Genomic DNA, 15,024 nt, shown 5'->3' with positions numbered 1-15,024 from the left:
ATATTCAGTTCATGAACGTATAGTCCCTGCTACAAGACAGTTGATACATCAGCAGTTTGACTCATATAGACGATGTGCTCCTTACTACACGAGCCTCGGTGGTGGATGACAACGCTATTTTGGTTCATTATGTCACGAAAAAGTCATTTTCCTAAAGGTGACTGTTTGTTCCTTTTTGTGTTTCTTAAAATCTGTGGCATTGGATTTAGGTTAGTCCATCACATTCCCAATCTGACTGCAAAAGTCAAAGGCCACTGAATACACATGTTCATCAATATGTATTTGATTTAAAATGACACGAAGAAAGTACGAATATAAAAGGGATCTAGACTGACCGGAAATGACAAAGAATACATATTCAAAATATACCTCAGGTTGCGGTAGAGAAACAATGGTAGCCTATACAGCAGTTTGGTTTACTGGTAGAAAGCGTCCAGTCAGCAAAAAACAATTCACCTCATATTACCTCGGATCATTTTTATGGAGCAGCTATCATGCTTACGTGTCTTATTTAATGCACAATTAGCTTTAAATCGTGTCCAACAAGACAACATACCTACTTTTTAACATCTTACATTGGATTAAAGCAAGTGAATGCAGGACGTTTTGAATTGCCCCCCTAAGGACAAACGTCTTTGCACAATTTCATGCAGTTGAAATGACATACAGTAATTGCAATGATAAAAACACGTTATGCATTCTTTGCATGACAAAAAAAACTATTTATCGGAGAAATTTGCGTCGACGTGTTCACTTCCTATTCAATCTCATTGCATTGAAGCACATTTCTAAAATGCCTCATTTGACATTTCAATCGTTTAAAAGTTGTGGAAAAAGAGCCGTGTACCTCAAACAAGGGTCCGATTTTATTCTTCTCCAGGTATGACTGTATTCTTGACTGCTGTAGAGACGCCATATGAATGTCTTGCATTAGGAATCGAAGAAGATATCGCTAAATATTGGCACGCATCTTCAAACCGAACATCGATCACCGAACGGCTTTGCTACAGAGCCCGAGCGGATATCCAGAGCGGAGACTCCGGCGTGTGTTCAAGCACATGCTGAAAGTGTCCAGGTTTGGCTTTGGTTACTATCTGATGGGACTATCCCTCCTCCGGTCTCGGCAGAGTAGCTGGCGACGGCTTTCTTCCAAAGCCAATGAGAAAGATCACAGCCTGGATCAATCTTTTATTCATTGGCTGTTCATTTTTTCCCCTTAGGTCTGAAGGACCCGCCCTCGCTGTTTACTCTGAGTATGGGCGTTATATATGCATTTATATGATACGGTCCATAATGTAGGTAACACTTTACATTTATGAAGCATTTATAAATGTGTTCATTGATGATTAATAAGTAATTTACAGATGTATTATAAAGCAGTTATAACTGCATGAATAAAAAGGGGGATTCTAATAAAATACCTGCCAAATAGTGAGCAGGTATTAGAAAAACAACATGACACCCTACAGTGTCCATAGATAGATGACGATAATAACGAATCTGCTTTCGAGTCAAATAAATGATGAATAAATACATTTATTAAGCATTTATAACATGTGAGTTAAACATGGCTCACTATGTGGCAGGTAATTCGTTAGAATCCCTCTTTTAATTCATGCAGTTATAACTGGTTCATAATGCATTTGTAAATGACTTATTTATCATTAATGGACACATTTATAAATGCTTAATAAAAGGTACCTTAATGTAAAGTGTTACCATGTATAATGCAATAAAAGACGATTGACAGAAAATGTTATGTGTTGTGTGGTACAATGCATTCTTGAAAAGTGTAATCGTGAATACATTTGTAAAAAAACATTATATAGACATTTTTATATAGTTTATATAGACATATCAATATCAGATAAAAAATATTATAAACTCTTAATACAATGATTTTCAGCAGAACACAAAGGAAGATATTTGGAAGAATGATCCAGTGACCCATTGAGTTGCATTGGTTTTGTGTCTATACAATAGACACACATTGTTCAGTTAACAACATTCTTCAAAATAGCTTCTTTTGTATTTGTCATTCTTCAAGAAAGTCGTATACGGGTTTGAAATGACAAGAGGGTGGTAAACGATGACAGAGTTTTCATTTTAGGTTGAAGTGTTTCTTTAAGGAGACACCTACGTAAGAAGCCTGAAAACATTTGTTGCCTTGAAGCTGTACTGTGAGTGACAGTAAGGCCATGAAAACTGTGACAGGTAAAGAATGTTTGTCTAAGACATTTGCCTGCATGCGGAGGCCATTAGCAAGATTTCACACGAGTATAAGCGTCCTCATACTGACTGCACATATGATGGATGACAAGTGCAGCACAATTTAGCAGTTGTGTGTGTGGTGCATGCATGTGCAATAGATTTGAAACAAGCTGAAGCATATCATATTTGAATTCCCGTTAAAACATTTTATTTAATTACAATTTGACATAATAACAGGAAAATCAACCCAATTTGCAGGTTGGGGGGATAGAACATGCATTCGGAAAATGGGTTAGTTTTATGATCAAATAAATAAATGCCATTTTACAGTAATACATTTATTTTTTAAATGTGCCTTTTTAAAACAGTCGCTTTGTATAACAGAAAAATATCTTGAATACATCCTATTTTTTCATTAAAAACAGAACATATGTAGTTAATAAACACTTCCTGTTTAGAGCAATATTGCATAGTAATGATGATTAACTTGTTATTTTAAGTAACACCAAGATTACATGTAACAATAACTCCTGAGGACTGAATGCGTTTTATTTGTGGAGAGAAAATAATACATATTACAGTATATACCTATGCAAGTGTAATGTAAAATAAAACACTGAGAACACTGATATAATCACAATGTGGTGTTCATGAACTTTCCAGTATGTCACATAAGATTCACTGAGAATGCAGAACTGGTCCTGCAACATTAGCTTAATACACTACGGTGTTTATAAACTATAAACTCAGACTTATAAATGATGAAGGCAAACCTATACATGTGTTTTAATGCCCTGGATAGGATTATATAAGCATAAATGGCATATTTATAAATGTAAGGCAAGAAAACAGCTGAAATACAGCCTCTGGATATAAGGCCAATTCTGTTTAAACTTAATACAAACAAATATAAACTATAAAAATGCTATGTCTTAATACACGATACAGAGACTAAAGCACTGTGCAAACTTTGTACATAAACACGAAAAATTATATGAATCAGGTTTTGACTGACAATTTCTATTCAAAAATATTGACTTGACAGCAACTTCCTGTTTGTTTGATCTTCGGTCTAAAATGAGACGCACCATAGCACACAATTATATAAAAAAGGGTGCCTACAGTATGACAAAAGCCAATATATATTATGTTTGAGTTTGAGAGGTGACAGATGCCTCTAAGCCGGAGTGAGGATGAATGTCCAGACATTCTCCTTAAATGGAAAGTGTTGTCACACGGGTTGGACAAGAGCTGCTCCAAATCTGTTAAAGACATGTGGATTCAGGGGTCACCATCGGGAGGTGGAGGCTGACACAGTTTGTACAATCTGTTAATGGAATGAAATACAATTTAAATATCGCGGATAAAAAATGATTAGTAAGATCAGGTAGAGACAGCACCTATATAGTATAACAACTGAGTGTATGCAGTAAATCTCTGAGTGAAATGACTTAAAAAGCTTTTATGTGAAACGGTTTGGGGCACACCGTTTTGTCCCTGCTGAGAGAGCACGAGCAGATCTCTTTCCTCAGTCCTTTTCAGCAGTTATTTTACTGCAGGAAATAGAGCTCTTGAACACACACGCACACACGAGAACATGCGCTTGGAGCTTAACCTGAGATAAGCTCAATTTGATTATACTTTAAGAGTTGTACGCATTGGGTTCTCTTCAATTTCATTTTAAATGTTAGGATGCACGCAACATTTTGAGCATATTGCAAGAATGTTGCATTTTTTGTTTTACGTGGCAGTACTGAAGGGATTTATCTGAAGAATAAATGCTGAGCATCTGTTCAATATAAAAAACTGTGGGACACTAATTACTGCAATATATTACGTCTGAAATGCATTCAAATACATTTTTGACAAGTTTTCAGTATATGTAGGTTTAGACTTTGGTTTGGTGTAAACAAGGCTAAACAGGCTAAACACACAGGCTGCATTTACACATGACGTTAACATGCGATCACTGTGCAGATTGATCAACAGCCAATCAGGACACAGCGTGCTTGCTTACACTTCTCAACATCAAGCGGCTTCTGTATCCGGATATCTGACTGGATCTCTGTTTAATGCCCCATATTGAAATCAAGTCTCTAGTTGAAAAATGTCAATGATGCTAATTCAAACTTAAGTGATATATATGTTTTCTAATTTCAGTCACATATTTTAGGAGCTTGCAAATATTGTATATATGCCAGGATCTCGAAATCATCCAGGCGATGGGAATAAAAAGTATGCTTTTTTCAGAAAATGAATGGCAGTGCTATTCCGAAAGTGAATTTTCAACCATACAGTATACGCAAGCTTATATGCGTGATGTCCTCATTTTCTGACAGCCTTCATAAAGAGAAGGGGGTACGTGTGACATCGACTTGTGAATGTAGATAGGACGCCTGGATTGCTTTAACATTAAACTGAGACACATATACACTTGCCCGACCAATATCAACAATATCTAGATACAGGTTACATGTTAATGCCAAGTTTAAATGCATGCAAATATTATGCAACAGCAAAAAAGTAGTCACTTAAGAAAGTTTGTTTTAATTTAAACTTGAAATTTTTAAGTATTAAAAGTGTTCACCAAAAATGTATTGCATTCATGAGGCTGAAAGGATCTACAAAGTTTAAAATGAGTCTGTAGGTTAAGCAGGTCAGGCAACAGCAATAATAGAAGTTTAATACTTTGGCTTAGAGACTTCCGTTACCAATCCACTAACCCAAAAGTCATTTCTACCTCGACACATTACTATCAAATTTAGGTTGATTTCATAGAATTTTAAGGAGGGTAAGTCCGATCCAGACCACAGTGTAAATGTGAGGGGAAGTGTGTATGAAGTCATTGCTGAGCGCTCTGTTTACCTTGGCACTGTTGATGGGGTGCGGTCCCTCACGCCCAGGTTCTTGGCCGAGTTCTGCACTCTTGCTCCCTAAAAAGATCCAAAATGATAAATGACATGCAGAAGGTCTGTCAAAACACTTATGCTTTAAATAATCATGAACATATTCTGTTTCAAGTAGGTCAATACGGAGAAGTGTCCTCATTCAGAGAGGCTGTGATTCTGATTCCTGAATAAATGCTTCAAAATAAATCTATTCCGAACGAATGATCAGATCACGAAACTAACAGTGAGAATCCACAAAAACACCTTCAGCCTGCTTTACCATCTCCACAGACAGCAAAGCTTATAACTCAAAGCACAGTCGGCTGAATCGATGACTTACAGCTGAATCTTCCGGAGCACTGGTCATGTCAAATTTGTTAGATGGACTTGTTTGTAGTCATAAATTGAAATATAACACACATACTCATAGAACATCCCGAGAGTTCCATGCATTTACATTTACATTTAGTCCTTTAGCAGACGCTTTTATCCAAAGCGACTGACAGCTGAGGAAACATTGGAAGCAATTATAACAACATAGGCAACAAAATACATAAGTGCATCAAACTAGTCCATTAAAGCCTAGCGCAGTATAAAAAGCTAAGAATAGTGAGGTTAGTAAGTTTTTTTATTGTTATTTTTTTTATAAAGAAGGAAAGGGAAGAGAATTAGGAAAACTCAATCAGCGACGTGTTGACGGAAGAGATGCGTTTTTAGGCGTTTTTTAAAGATGGCAACCGAGTCTGCTGATCTTGTAGCAGCTGGTAGATCATTCCACCAATGTGGAACAGATCCAGAGAAGGTACGGGAGAGTGACTTTTTTCCTTTTTGGGATGGTACCACTAGTCGTTGTTCCTTTGCAGACCGCAGTGATCTGGCAGGAACATAGATCTGCATTAGCGAGTGGAGATACGATACCATGCATCCTAACATCCCATCCCACATCAAATGAATCACAGCCCTGCCTACTGAACAGCGTTTTTTCCTCTTATGGTGACAAAAAAAATATCCATGACGCAAGAATACACACGTACATCTTGCACATTTTACAAATGTTAGCAGTTTCCACAAATAGCTTTGCTATCTCAGGTTGCTTCGATGCGTGTTGTCTGGGGCAGGTGCAGGTCTGAAGCGGGCTGTATCAGCAGCGGGGGGCTTCAGTGCCGCATAAACACTGCCAGGGGTAGTCAGCTGTAATTGTGGAGAGGAAAATGCAATTTCAGCCTCCGTCGCTGAACAGGTACTCTCATCCTGCTCTTTAGGGACCCCTGACTGGTACGTTTATCTTGTAAGACCAGCGATACGGTCAGGGCTGTGTAGTCTCCTATTGTGATATGATAACATCAGCAATTACGGCATGCGCATCAGAGTCAGGCATGCAAATCGTGCAAAACTGTGGCCTTACTACCTTCCAGGCACAGCTGTATGGAGAGGACAAGCACAATATGAGGATGAGGAACCGTAGTGCAGACTTTCAGTGTGACAGACTTTGTATTCTCGCACAGAGACGATTATCTGATCTCTTGATAACCTTCTTTACTGATTCCTTTCTAAAAAATATATATTTTAGGTTTTTATGCATATGAACAAAAAGTGGACATGCTGTCAATGTCTATCATTTTTACTCCTTGAGTTGCAGGCATTATGATAGATGAGTCTCTCTTATGTCTCGCTGTGAGGTCTGTCTCATGGTGAATAATAACAAATAGTCAGCCAGGGGGAGCTCTCATATTTATATTCATGAAGTCATTTCCGAATCCTGACCGGTGCAGTCATCACCCACAGGCAGTTCAGCACATTAAAAATGGTCCTGGACAAGTTTGCATTGTAAATTTTGCGGTTTGAAAAGAAACAGTTCACAGAAACATTTTCCACACCCTCTTGATGTTTAAGTATGAAGCCATACGACAGAGTTGTGTGACAAACCGAACACAACATTGAGTGTTGATGCCCTCCAGTCAGCCTGACTCTTCCCTGACTCAATGATGCGGAGTAACAGTAGTGAAATTAAAAGCTCAATGCAATAACATCTTACATTTTCTCGTATAATGTTAAAGGAGTATTTCACTTCAAAATAAGCCCCCTTTGAGTTTTCATAGCAGGAATAAAAATTACTATGGAAAGTCATTGAGGGCTTAATTTGAAGTGAATTAATCCTTTCAATAGTGTCTATAATAGCGCTTAATGGACTTGGCCACTATGCATTGTTGTAGTATTGAAAAAGCTTAAGAGAAAAATATTTTTTGTCTTAAACACACATTCAAAACCTGTATATTACTCTTTTTTTCTGTGGAACACACAAGAATATATTTTGAGGAATGTGTCTGTGGTTTTGTGTCCACACAATGGAAGTCAATGGGGGCCAATGTTGTTTGGTTACCAACATTCTTCGAAATATCTTCTTTTGTGTGCTTCAGAAGAAAGAAAGTAATACAGGTCTGGAGTGACATGACAGTAAATTATGAAATAATCTACCCCTTTAAGTATTAATAAGTGTTACAAATATTTAAGATTCTTAAAGGAACAGTACACCAAAAAAGTAAATTCCACCATTGCCAACCATGGTAGGAAAGACTGCTTTATAAATGTCTTTGTTCTGTTGAATACAAAAGAACACATACAGGGCACTGTAGACTATCATTGTAATTTTTCCAACTATGGTAGTCAATGGTGGACCAAAATGTTTGGTTAAAAGCATTCTTCCATATATCTTTCCCAGCAATCATCAGAACAAAGAAATGAATATAGATTCAGAACAACACAAGGGTGAGTAAATTAAGACAGAATTAAATTTTTTGGGTGAACTGTCCTCTTAAAATGCTCTTGTTACAAGAAAGAATAAATGACAAAGATTTGAGGGATAACTCAATTTAAATTAAGTAGAGACATTTAGATATATGATAAGAAAGCCATATACATTTGTTACTTAAAAAAATGTTTACTAAAATAGTGAAATATTTCCCCAAAAACATTTCCCAAAGTTCAAAATTAAAAAAAGCTTTTTTCAAGTGCCCACCAACCTGGACTGCTTTTATAAAAGTCTCAGAGTTCTTAATGCTATAACAGACCAGACCCGTTCAGTTTCATCCATTACCTCATGAAGGGTACTTCTAGGCTAGTGTGAGAACAGGTAGAAAATGTGACTAATGATCTTTCATTTTCACAGTAAATGAACAGCACACAGAAAGTATTCACACATCTAATTTCGACAGAAATTTCCCGAGCATCTCCTCTCCTGCTTCCAGGCTTGTTAACCCGAGACTGGAGCTTATGCTAATAGCCATGCAAAAAAAAAAATGAAATTAAATAATCTGAACCATGCAGTTAATCTTGTTACACTTCCTAAAATAATTAAAACATTCCTTTGATCAAAATAAATCTGCCACAAATTGAGCAGAGTGGCCTAATATTGTGTTTTTTGCAAATGTAATGCCCAATAAACTAACCCGGTCAGACAAACGCACAGAGGCGAGTACTAACCACATCGAGTAAATGTTGAGTATACATAATAACAGATCATACCTGCTTCCTCATGACATCAGTTGCCTGCATGATGCATCTCGGAGGCAAGCCGTGATTTCGGGCCAGAAGAATGGCCTGTTCCAGCGTGACACTCAGTGTGCAACTACAAGACAGGATGATGTACAGATTAGCATCATACTGGTTAACAAGGGAAAAAATCAGCTTATCCAAACCTATTTCAAGTGTTTGTGCATTAGGTATTTCATAAAGCATTTAGGTGTTAAGGCGTTTAGGTGACCCAGATCCAGGGATAACAAGACCTGTCACGCACTGTGCGCTATAATTCAGGCATGATGGAGCGTGACATGCACTTTCACTCCCTGACAACATGAGTCTGCCACTCACACCCCACAAACATCTGACCGGACAGTCAAATGGCAGCATGACCAAACAGGTGTGAAACACTCAGTTTTAGAAGACAAAGGTCCCCAGAGAGTAATACATATCCCTTGAGGTGAGCTATATGCATTTAAATGGTAACCGAACCCTTGAATGTGAGCACTGTTGAACGACAGACCTGATATACGAAAGTGGGAATAAAGCGAATCAGAGTAAGAGATCTGATATCAACCCAGTGGAGAAGACAAACAACTTTATGAGCTCAACCTGGACGAAGTCGATAAGAGATTGACTGAGCCAAAAAAGCCCCATCAAGAAAGATACTTAAGCATGAGATACACTGATGATAAACAAATATGTACATTCAAGAAATCAATAACAAAATGTTATAAATTAGCCGTTTTTGCAGGAATTCTTGGGTTCTGAAAGTTAGTCTATACCGGACGCGGCACGTCGCGATGCGACAAATGACAATAGACCACATAAGAAGCCATTATAATTTAACATTTTGTCCACACTTGATGCGGCATGGCGCGACGTGACAATCCCCTTAAAAACTTGAGTTCAAAAGAAAACGTACATTTTAAGGTTAAATCTCATAAATCACTTAAATTATATTAAACTGACTTAAAAATCTAGTGAATGTTTTTCATATAACAAAAAAAATCTATTTTAACCAATTTCACCTTCGTTTTATCAGTGAAATCGAATCTCAGTGAAATAAAAAATGACAATGTCTATTTTTTTCATGAAATAGTGCTTAGTGTTTATTTTAAATAGTTTATCAATGTGGGTCATTCTCTTTTTTACATTCTTGTGCCCTCATAACCTTTAGTAAAAATCTGAAAATGCACTTCCTTCCTGTAATGACTATCCATCTAAAATGATGTATGTTAGACGGCTTGGGCGGGGCATCCGTTAAGTCCTCCCTTTCAACTGTCAGTCTGCTGCCAGTTCCATTTCAAAATGCAGAGAAAGATGAGAAACACGAGCACTATTTCTTTCATTAGAAATTCCATTTCACTTGGAAATGCGTTAAAAAAGGGAAAAAAACAATTGCAACTTTCCGTTCACGGGGACTTTAATATAGACCATTTCATAAGACGTAATCAATACAGGCCCAATATTGGTTCAGATGAACTTCCTGTTTCAGTTTACACAAGCATTTGAACAAAATGAAAGAACATTTTTAACTAAATCAAAATGGTAAACTAATAATTATATTCAATTCTATGTCATTATATACTGTATGTGAGATAAAAATAAAATAAAACCAGAAGCGCTTTACATCTTGCGATGTGATCTATAATTTAAATGCAAGAGACTCCAAATGGTGTGAATTTGAAATGAGAGGTATCACAATGTACTGGTATTGACAAGTGTGATATTAAAAACAACGATTATTGGTAAATGAACTCATATATTAATATAATCAGCCTATGAAAGTTTTGTCTTGAGACTCTCTCTCTCTGCCTGCCTGCACTCATATTTTTGTGTGAATTATCGACCCCCCCCTAAAAAACTGAAAAAACAAAATAAACAAATTAAAGATAAATTTGAGTGATAGCATTAGGCAACACTTTATAACAAGGTTGTACTTAATGCATTAGCTAACATGAACCAGCAATAAGCAAAAGATCGATAGCATTTATTAATCTTAAGCAAAGTTAATTTCATATTTATTTTCATTTTAATATCAAAAGCCCCATGAACTAACAGGGATAATTGGATTGCCATTAACCAACACTAACCAAGATAATAAGATAAAATGCTCAGTGTTCGTTCATGTTCGCTAATGTGTTTAATAATTTAAACAAATACACCCTTATTGTAAAGTGTTACCAGCATTATTTGTTGTATATCATATTCTTGTTCATAAAACATGATTATTTATTTATTGTTAATTATTTTCTCCATGATTATTGTGAAGTGAAACAGCAGTTTTATTTGTATGTGATCTATATGATATGACGTTTGTGTTTGAATTATAAGGAAATGCATAAACATTGTATTGCAAACATTGCGAAAACAAGATATAGATAAAAAATCTGTTGATGGCAAAAAATGTCAGGCATGTTTTTGCCTAATTTACATAATTTGTTAGTAAATTAGGTTCTTAAATACTACAGAGACTAGTTAATACTCCATAAAAGTCATTCATACATTTCTTATAAACCTTACATAATAAATACTGTAACATAGTACTTTGCCTTAATAACAATTACAAGTTCAGGGCTGGGTTTCCCGAAACCATCTTAACGCTACGTCATTCCTAAATTGTACCTTAAGAGTGGTAGTGCTCTATTCTTAAGAGCGACGTAGCGACATGAAGGTTTCAGGAAACCCAGCTTAGAGCTGCTTTGCCATCACAGCAGAGGTGGAAGAAACAGCAGCATCTGCATACCGTTGTGTAATGTCAGCTGTGAAGAATCAAAATCAGCTTAATGCTGAGCCAACTGGCCGGAGGCAAGCACTGTATGAAGATACTTGTGAGTTCTTTATGCAGTGAACACTGTGAAAAATGGTTGAGCATTCCTTTTCCACTGATGAACTAAACACAAGAGAGGGAAAGAGTCATCAAACATGACTGATGTTCATGTTTTGCTCTTGTTTGAGTGATATTCATACAGCTCGCAGATGTGAACATCTGATCTAAACGCTCTTCTGTAACTTTGAGAAGAGACAGATGGACAGTGAGATAACAGATGGAGAATGCACGTACTGGACTTGTAACTGAAAATAACCTTAGCTGGAGATTATATTATTTATGTTTTAAAGGTCTGAAGAGAGTCATGGGTGTTTTAAATGATTATTTATACTCCAAAAATGGGTCCAAGACAGATGGCTTGAGCACACTAAAGAAAGAATGAGACAGAGTTTAAAGGGGCCACATCATACATTATTTATTCATTTCTGCCTTGAGGATTTTTGCTTAAAATAGGCATCATTTCATTTCTCAAGGCCCTCTGCAGTAGGGTTAAATACAGTCAGAACCAGAGTCCAGAGGATCGATGCTCACGTGGTCAGGAATTAGTGTAGATTTGATTACTATTTAATATTTTCCTATTAATACTGTTTCTATTTTGAGTTAAAACACTTTGATTTTTGAGATTCAAAATGAGCAAAAAAAAAACTCATTACTGATATGATATGATATAAAAAGAGACTCATTGTTGATATGATATGATATAAAAAGAGACTCTTTGCTGATATGATATAATAAGAGACTCATTACTGATATGATATGATATAAAAAGAGACTCTTTGCTGATATGATATAATAAGAGACTCATTACTGATATATGATATAAAAAGAGACTCATTACTGGCATTGGCACAGCAACACTGCAAAAATGACATTGTTCTTAAGCATTTTTGTTTTGTTTTCTAGTGCGAATATTTAAAACGTCTTAAATGACTCTACATGTACATAACAAGAAAAGTGACCTAAGATGAGTTGAGATGAAAAACAAATAAGATCTAGGTACGTTCATTTTAACAACAAAATTGTAAAATAAATCTACAGTAAGTTACTGGCAAACCTGCTTCAAAATTACAGCAATGTTTTACGGTGCAGCTAGTTCTTCTGGCGTTTAAGAAAAATAATATATACTTGTTATTGCTTCACTTTGACTAAATATCTCAAGTCTCTGAACATTACTTTTACTGTTAACTTATCCACCAGACCCCAGAAAGTTGCGAAATCTAAGTACGAGACAATTTTGAGCTTAGCGTTAATTCTTTCATCATTTATTTACGCTCTTGACATTTAAAACTCTATTACTTTCTTTCTTTCGCAAAACACTAAAGAAGATATTCGGAAGAATGTTGGTAAATGAAAACCATTGGTTCCCATTGACTTCTGTTGTATGAACAGAAAACCAATGCAAGTCAATGGGGACCAACGGTTTTCATTTACCAACATTCTTCAAAATGTATTTTTTGTTTGAAATGACAAGAGGATAAGTACATGATGACAGAATTTTCGTTTTTGGGTGAACTATTCCTTTAAGAACAAAGACTCAAGAACAAACTCGGCCTTGACCATCTCTGCATTAAAAATAACATAAACATCAGATCACACTTAACTTCACCCACATTTGGCAGGTCCAAATATTTAATTCCATTAAAAGCAGGGACGGGTATATTTAGGAGACTAAAGGGTAAAATAAAACAGAACTGCATTATAAAATGCTGATGGTCTGCATACTGTATCATGCAAATACAGGCTTTTTGAGCATGCCAGGTTAACCACACCCAAATCCATATGCTTAGATTTTTCTACATAAGATATTTATTTCCACTTAATTCTCACCCAGGGTCCTGACATCCCTCTTTAAGGAATTTCTTCATAAAAAAACCATTTCAACTTCTATTAACATTATTTTGTCTTTTTGAGTAACAAAAATGTGTCTAAAACAAGCTATAAATATGAAAACCCATGTTCAGCACAAAATGATCCGGAGCTATCGGTTTGTTTAAGGCAAACACAGATTAATGAAGATGGAGAGATAGAGAGAGGTTTTTAGAGGGGTAAACAGAACACTATTCACCATGTCTGTTGCAGGTCTGAGCACCTGCTGCTTTACTAAAACTGCATGTGGACTGTTATTGCACCGGCGTACAAATCTGAGTTAGTCACATTCAAACCAACAAGCAAACATGTACCCAAAGATGTCACTGAAATTTCATGCCGGTTTCCTTATTACAACAAGTGTGTCTATGTGTCCGCTTCCCTGAGTAGAAATTTATAATTGTCCGCCAATGTGTCTGTCGCTGTGTGTAAATCCTAGAAATTGAGACAGAAATACTGTTCTGCAACATTAAGTGCTAATTCACATCAAACAAATTGTATAACTTCCTTTACATATCATCTGCAACAAACCATATGATTTTAGATTTATCAAGTCTTTGATTTATCAAGATAAATGATACAGGATGAGTTTAATACTTAAATAGTAGGCATCACTGAATAAATACGTGCACACTTTTGGTCGTTTATATTTTATATATATTATTGGCAAACAGATATTTAGTCAAATGAAATGGATTTGTGACACGGGAGTCCCAGTCAGGGCAAGGACACAAAGTCAATGAGTTTACCTCAAAGCAGAGTAGAACACCATAAAAAAAGTGAGAATACGTGAACCGAATATAAATCTACCCAGAACTGACTGTCCTCCAAAACTCCAGTATCCAGTCAAAAAGAGTTGCAATACAGTATGTGACCCCACCAAGAGGCCTACAGCAACTGTAGGGGAATACAGTCTGACAGAGATGGAACTGTGCAATAATAAACCTGGCTCATATGAATGGTGGCATGAAGAAAAGAAATCGGTTTGTCTGCTTAAAGGCACGTTACTCAATATGGAAAGATTCTCTGATGAGATCAATTTGAGATTTTTTAGATTCTTTATGAAGTATGAAGTAGGGTAAAGGTAAGCAAACGGCAATAAATTGAATTCTTAAATTATTTTTAAATAAAAGAATTGAACTGAACAATAACAAACAGCATATGACAACAGCTAAGGTTTATGGGCTATGAACAAACAAGACTCAACATCTCAAATCCTATTCGGCATTTACGAATTTGAGACACTACCTGTTTTCATCCGTCATGAGCCCTGTTATAAAATTTCAGTGTTAAGATGTTCCCATAAAGTCATTTAAAATGAATGTTAGGGGAAATCTACAACTTCATTGTGATTCAAGAGCATGAATACTTTTATGTATATTGTAAGAAAGCAACAAAAAGAGCAAGAACTGTCGATTTCATAATGTAAATGGACAAAAAACAGATGATGATATTCACAAATAGAACCTTGAGAGTAATGGAGCCGTTATGATCATATCCAAAATGACAGATTGACTTCTAAAAGTAGACCTCATAGAGAAAGGTGTATTTATGGAATGAGGCATGACCATGTAATGAGGTTTATTATATATTCATGCCAAGGAGGAAATTGAATATTAAATAGCATGAGAAGCAGAGAAAAATTCAAGTAGAGAAGAACTGATAGAGTTAAACACAAGAGGGAAGGTTGAATCTTAGGTACAAAACAAG

The 15,024-nt window shown here is 36.1% G+C and overlaps 1 protein-coding gene across 4 annotated transcripts in view; it reads right to left on the bottom strand.

Annotated features, from left to right (window-relative positions):
• The window catches only part of prex2 (phosphatidylinositol-3,4,5-trisphosphate-dependent Rac exchange factor 2), a 97,743-nt gene that overhangs the window by 10,850 nt on the left and 71,869 nt on the right, over positions 1-15,024 (bottom strand). For 2 of the 4 annotated variants that reach the window (XM_079488248.1, XM_079488249.1), the window contains exons 38-40: positions 8,622-8,724; positions 5,077-5,144; positions 2,393-3,538 (exon numbers count right to left, since the gene is read on the bottom strand). The exons of 1 other annotated variant lie outside the window; for it this stretch is intronic. In XM_079488248.1, coding sequence (XP_079344374.1) covers positions 3,493-3,538; positions 5,077-5,144; positions 8,622-8,724 — 217 coding nt within the window. In that variant the 3' untranslated portion in view covers positions 2,393-3,492. Of the gene's footprint in view, positions 1-2,392; positions 3,539-5,076; positions 5,145-8,621; positions 8,725-15,024 lie in introns of those variants that run through there. One more of the 4 variants, XM_079488250.1, reaches the window with a different exon arrangement.

The sequence above is a fragment of the Barbatula barbatula genome, assembly GCF_947034865.1.
Source record: "Barbatula barbatula genome assembly, chromosome: 23".
NCBI classification, from domain to species: domain Eukaryota; kingdom Metazoa; phylum Chordata; class Actinopteri; order Cypriniformes; family Nemacheilidae; genus Barbatula; species Barbatula barbatula.
This window is presented reverse-complemented; position numbering and strand designations above follow the sequence as displayed.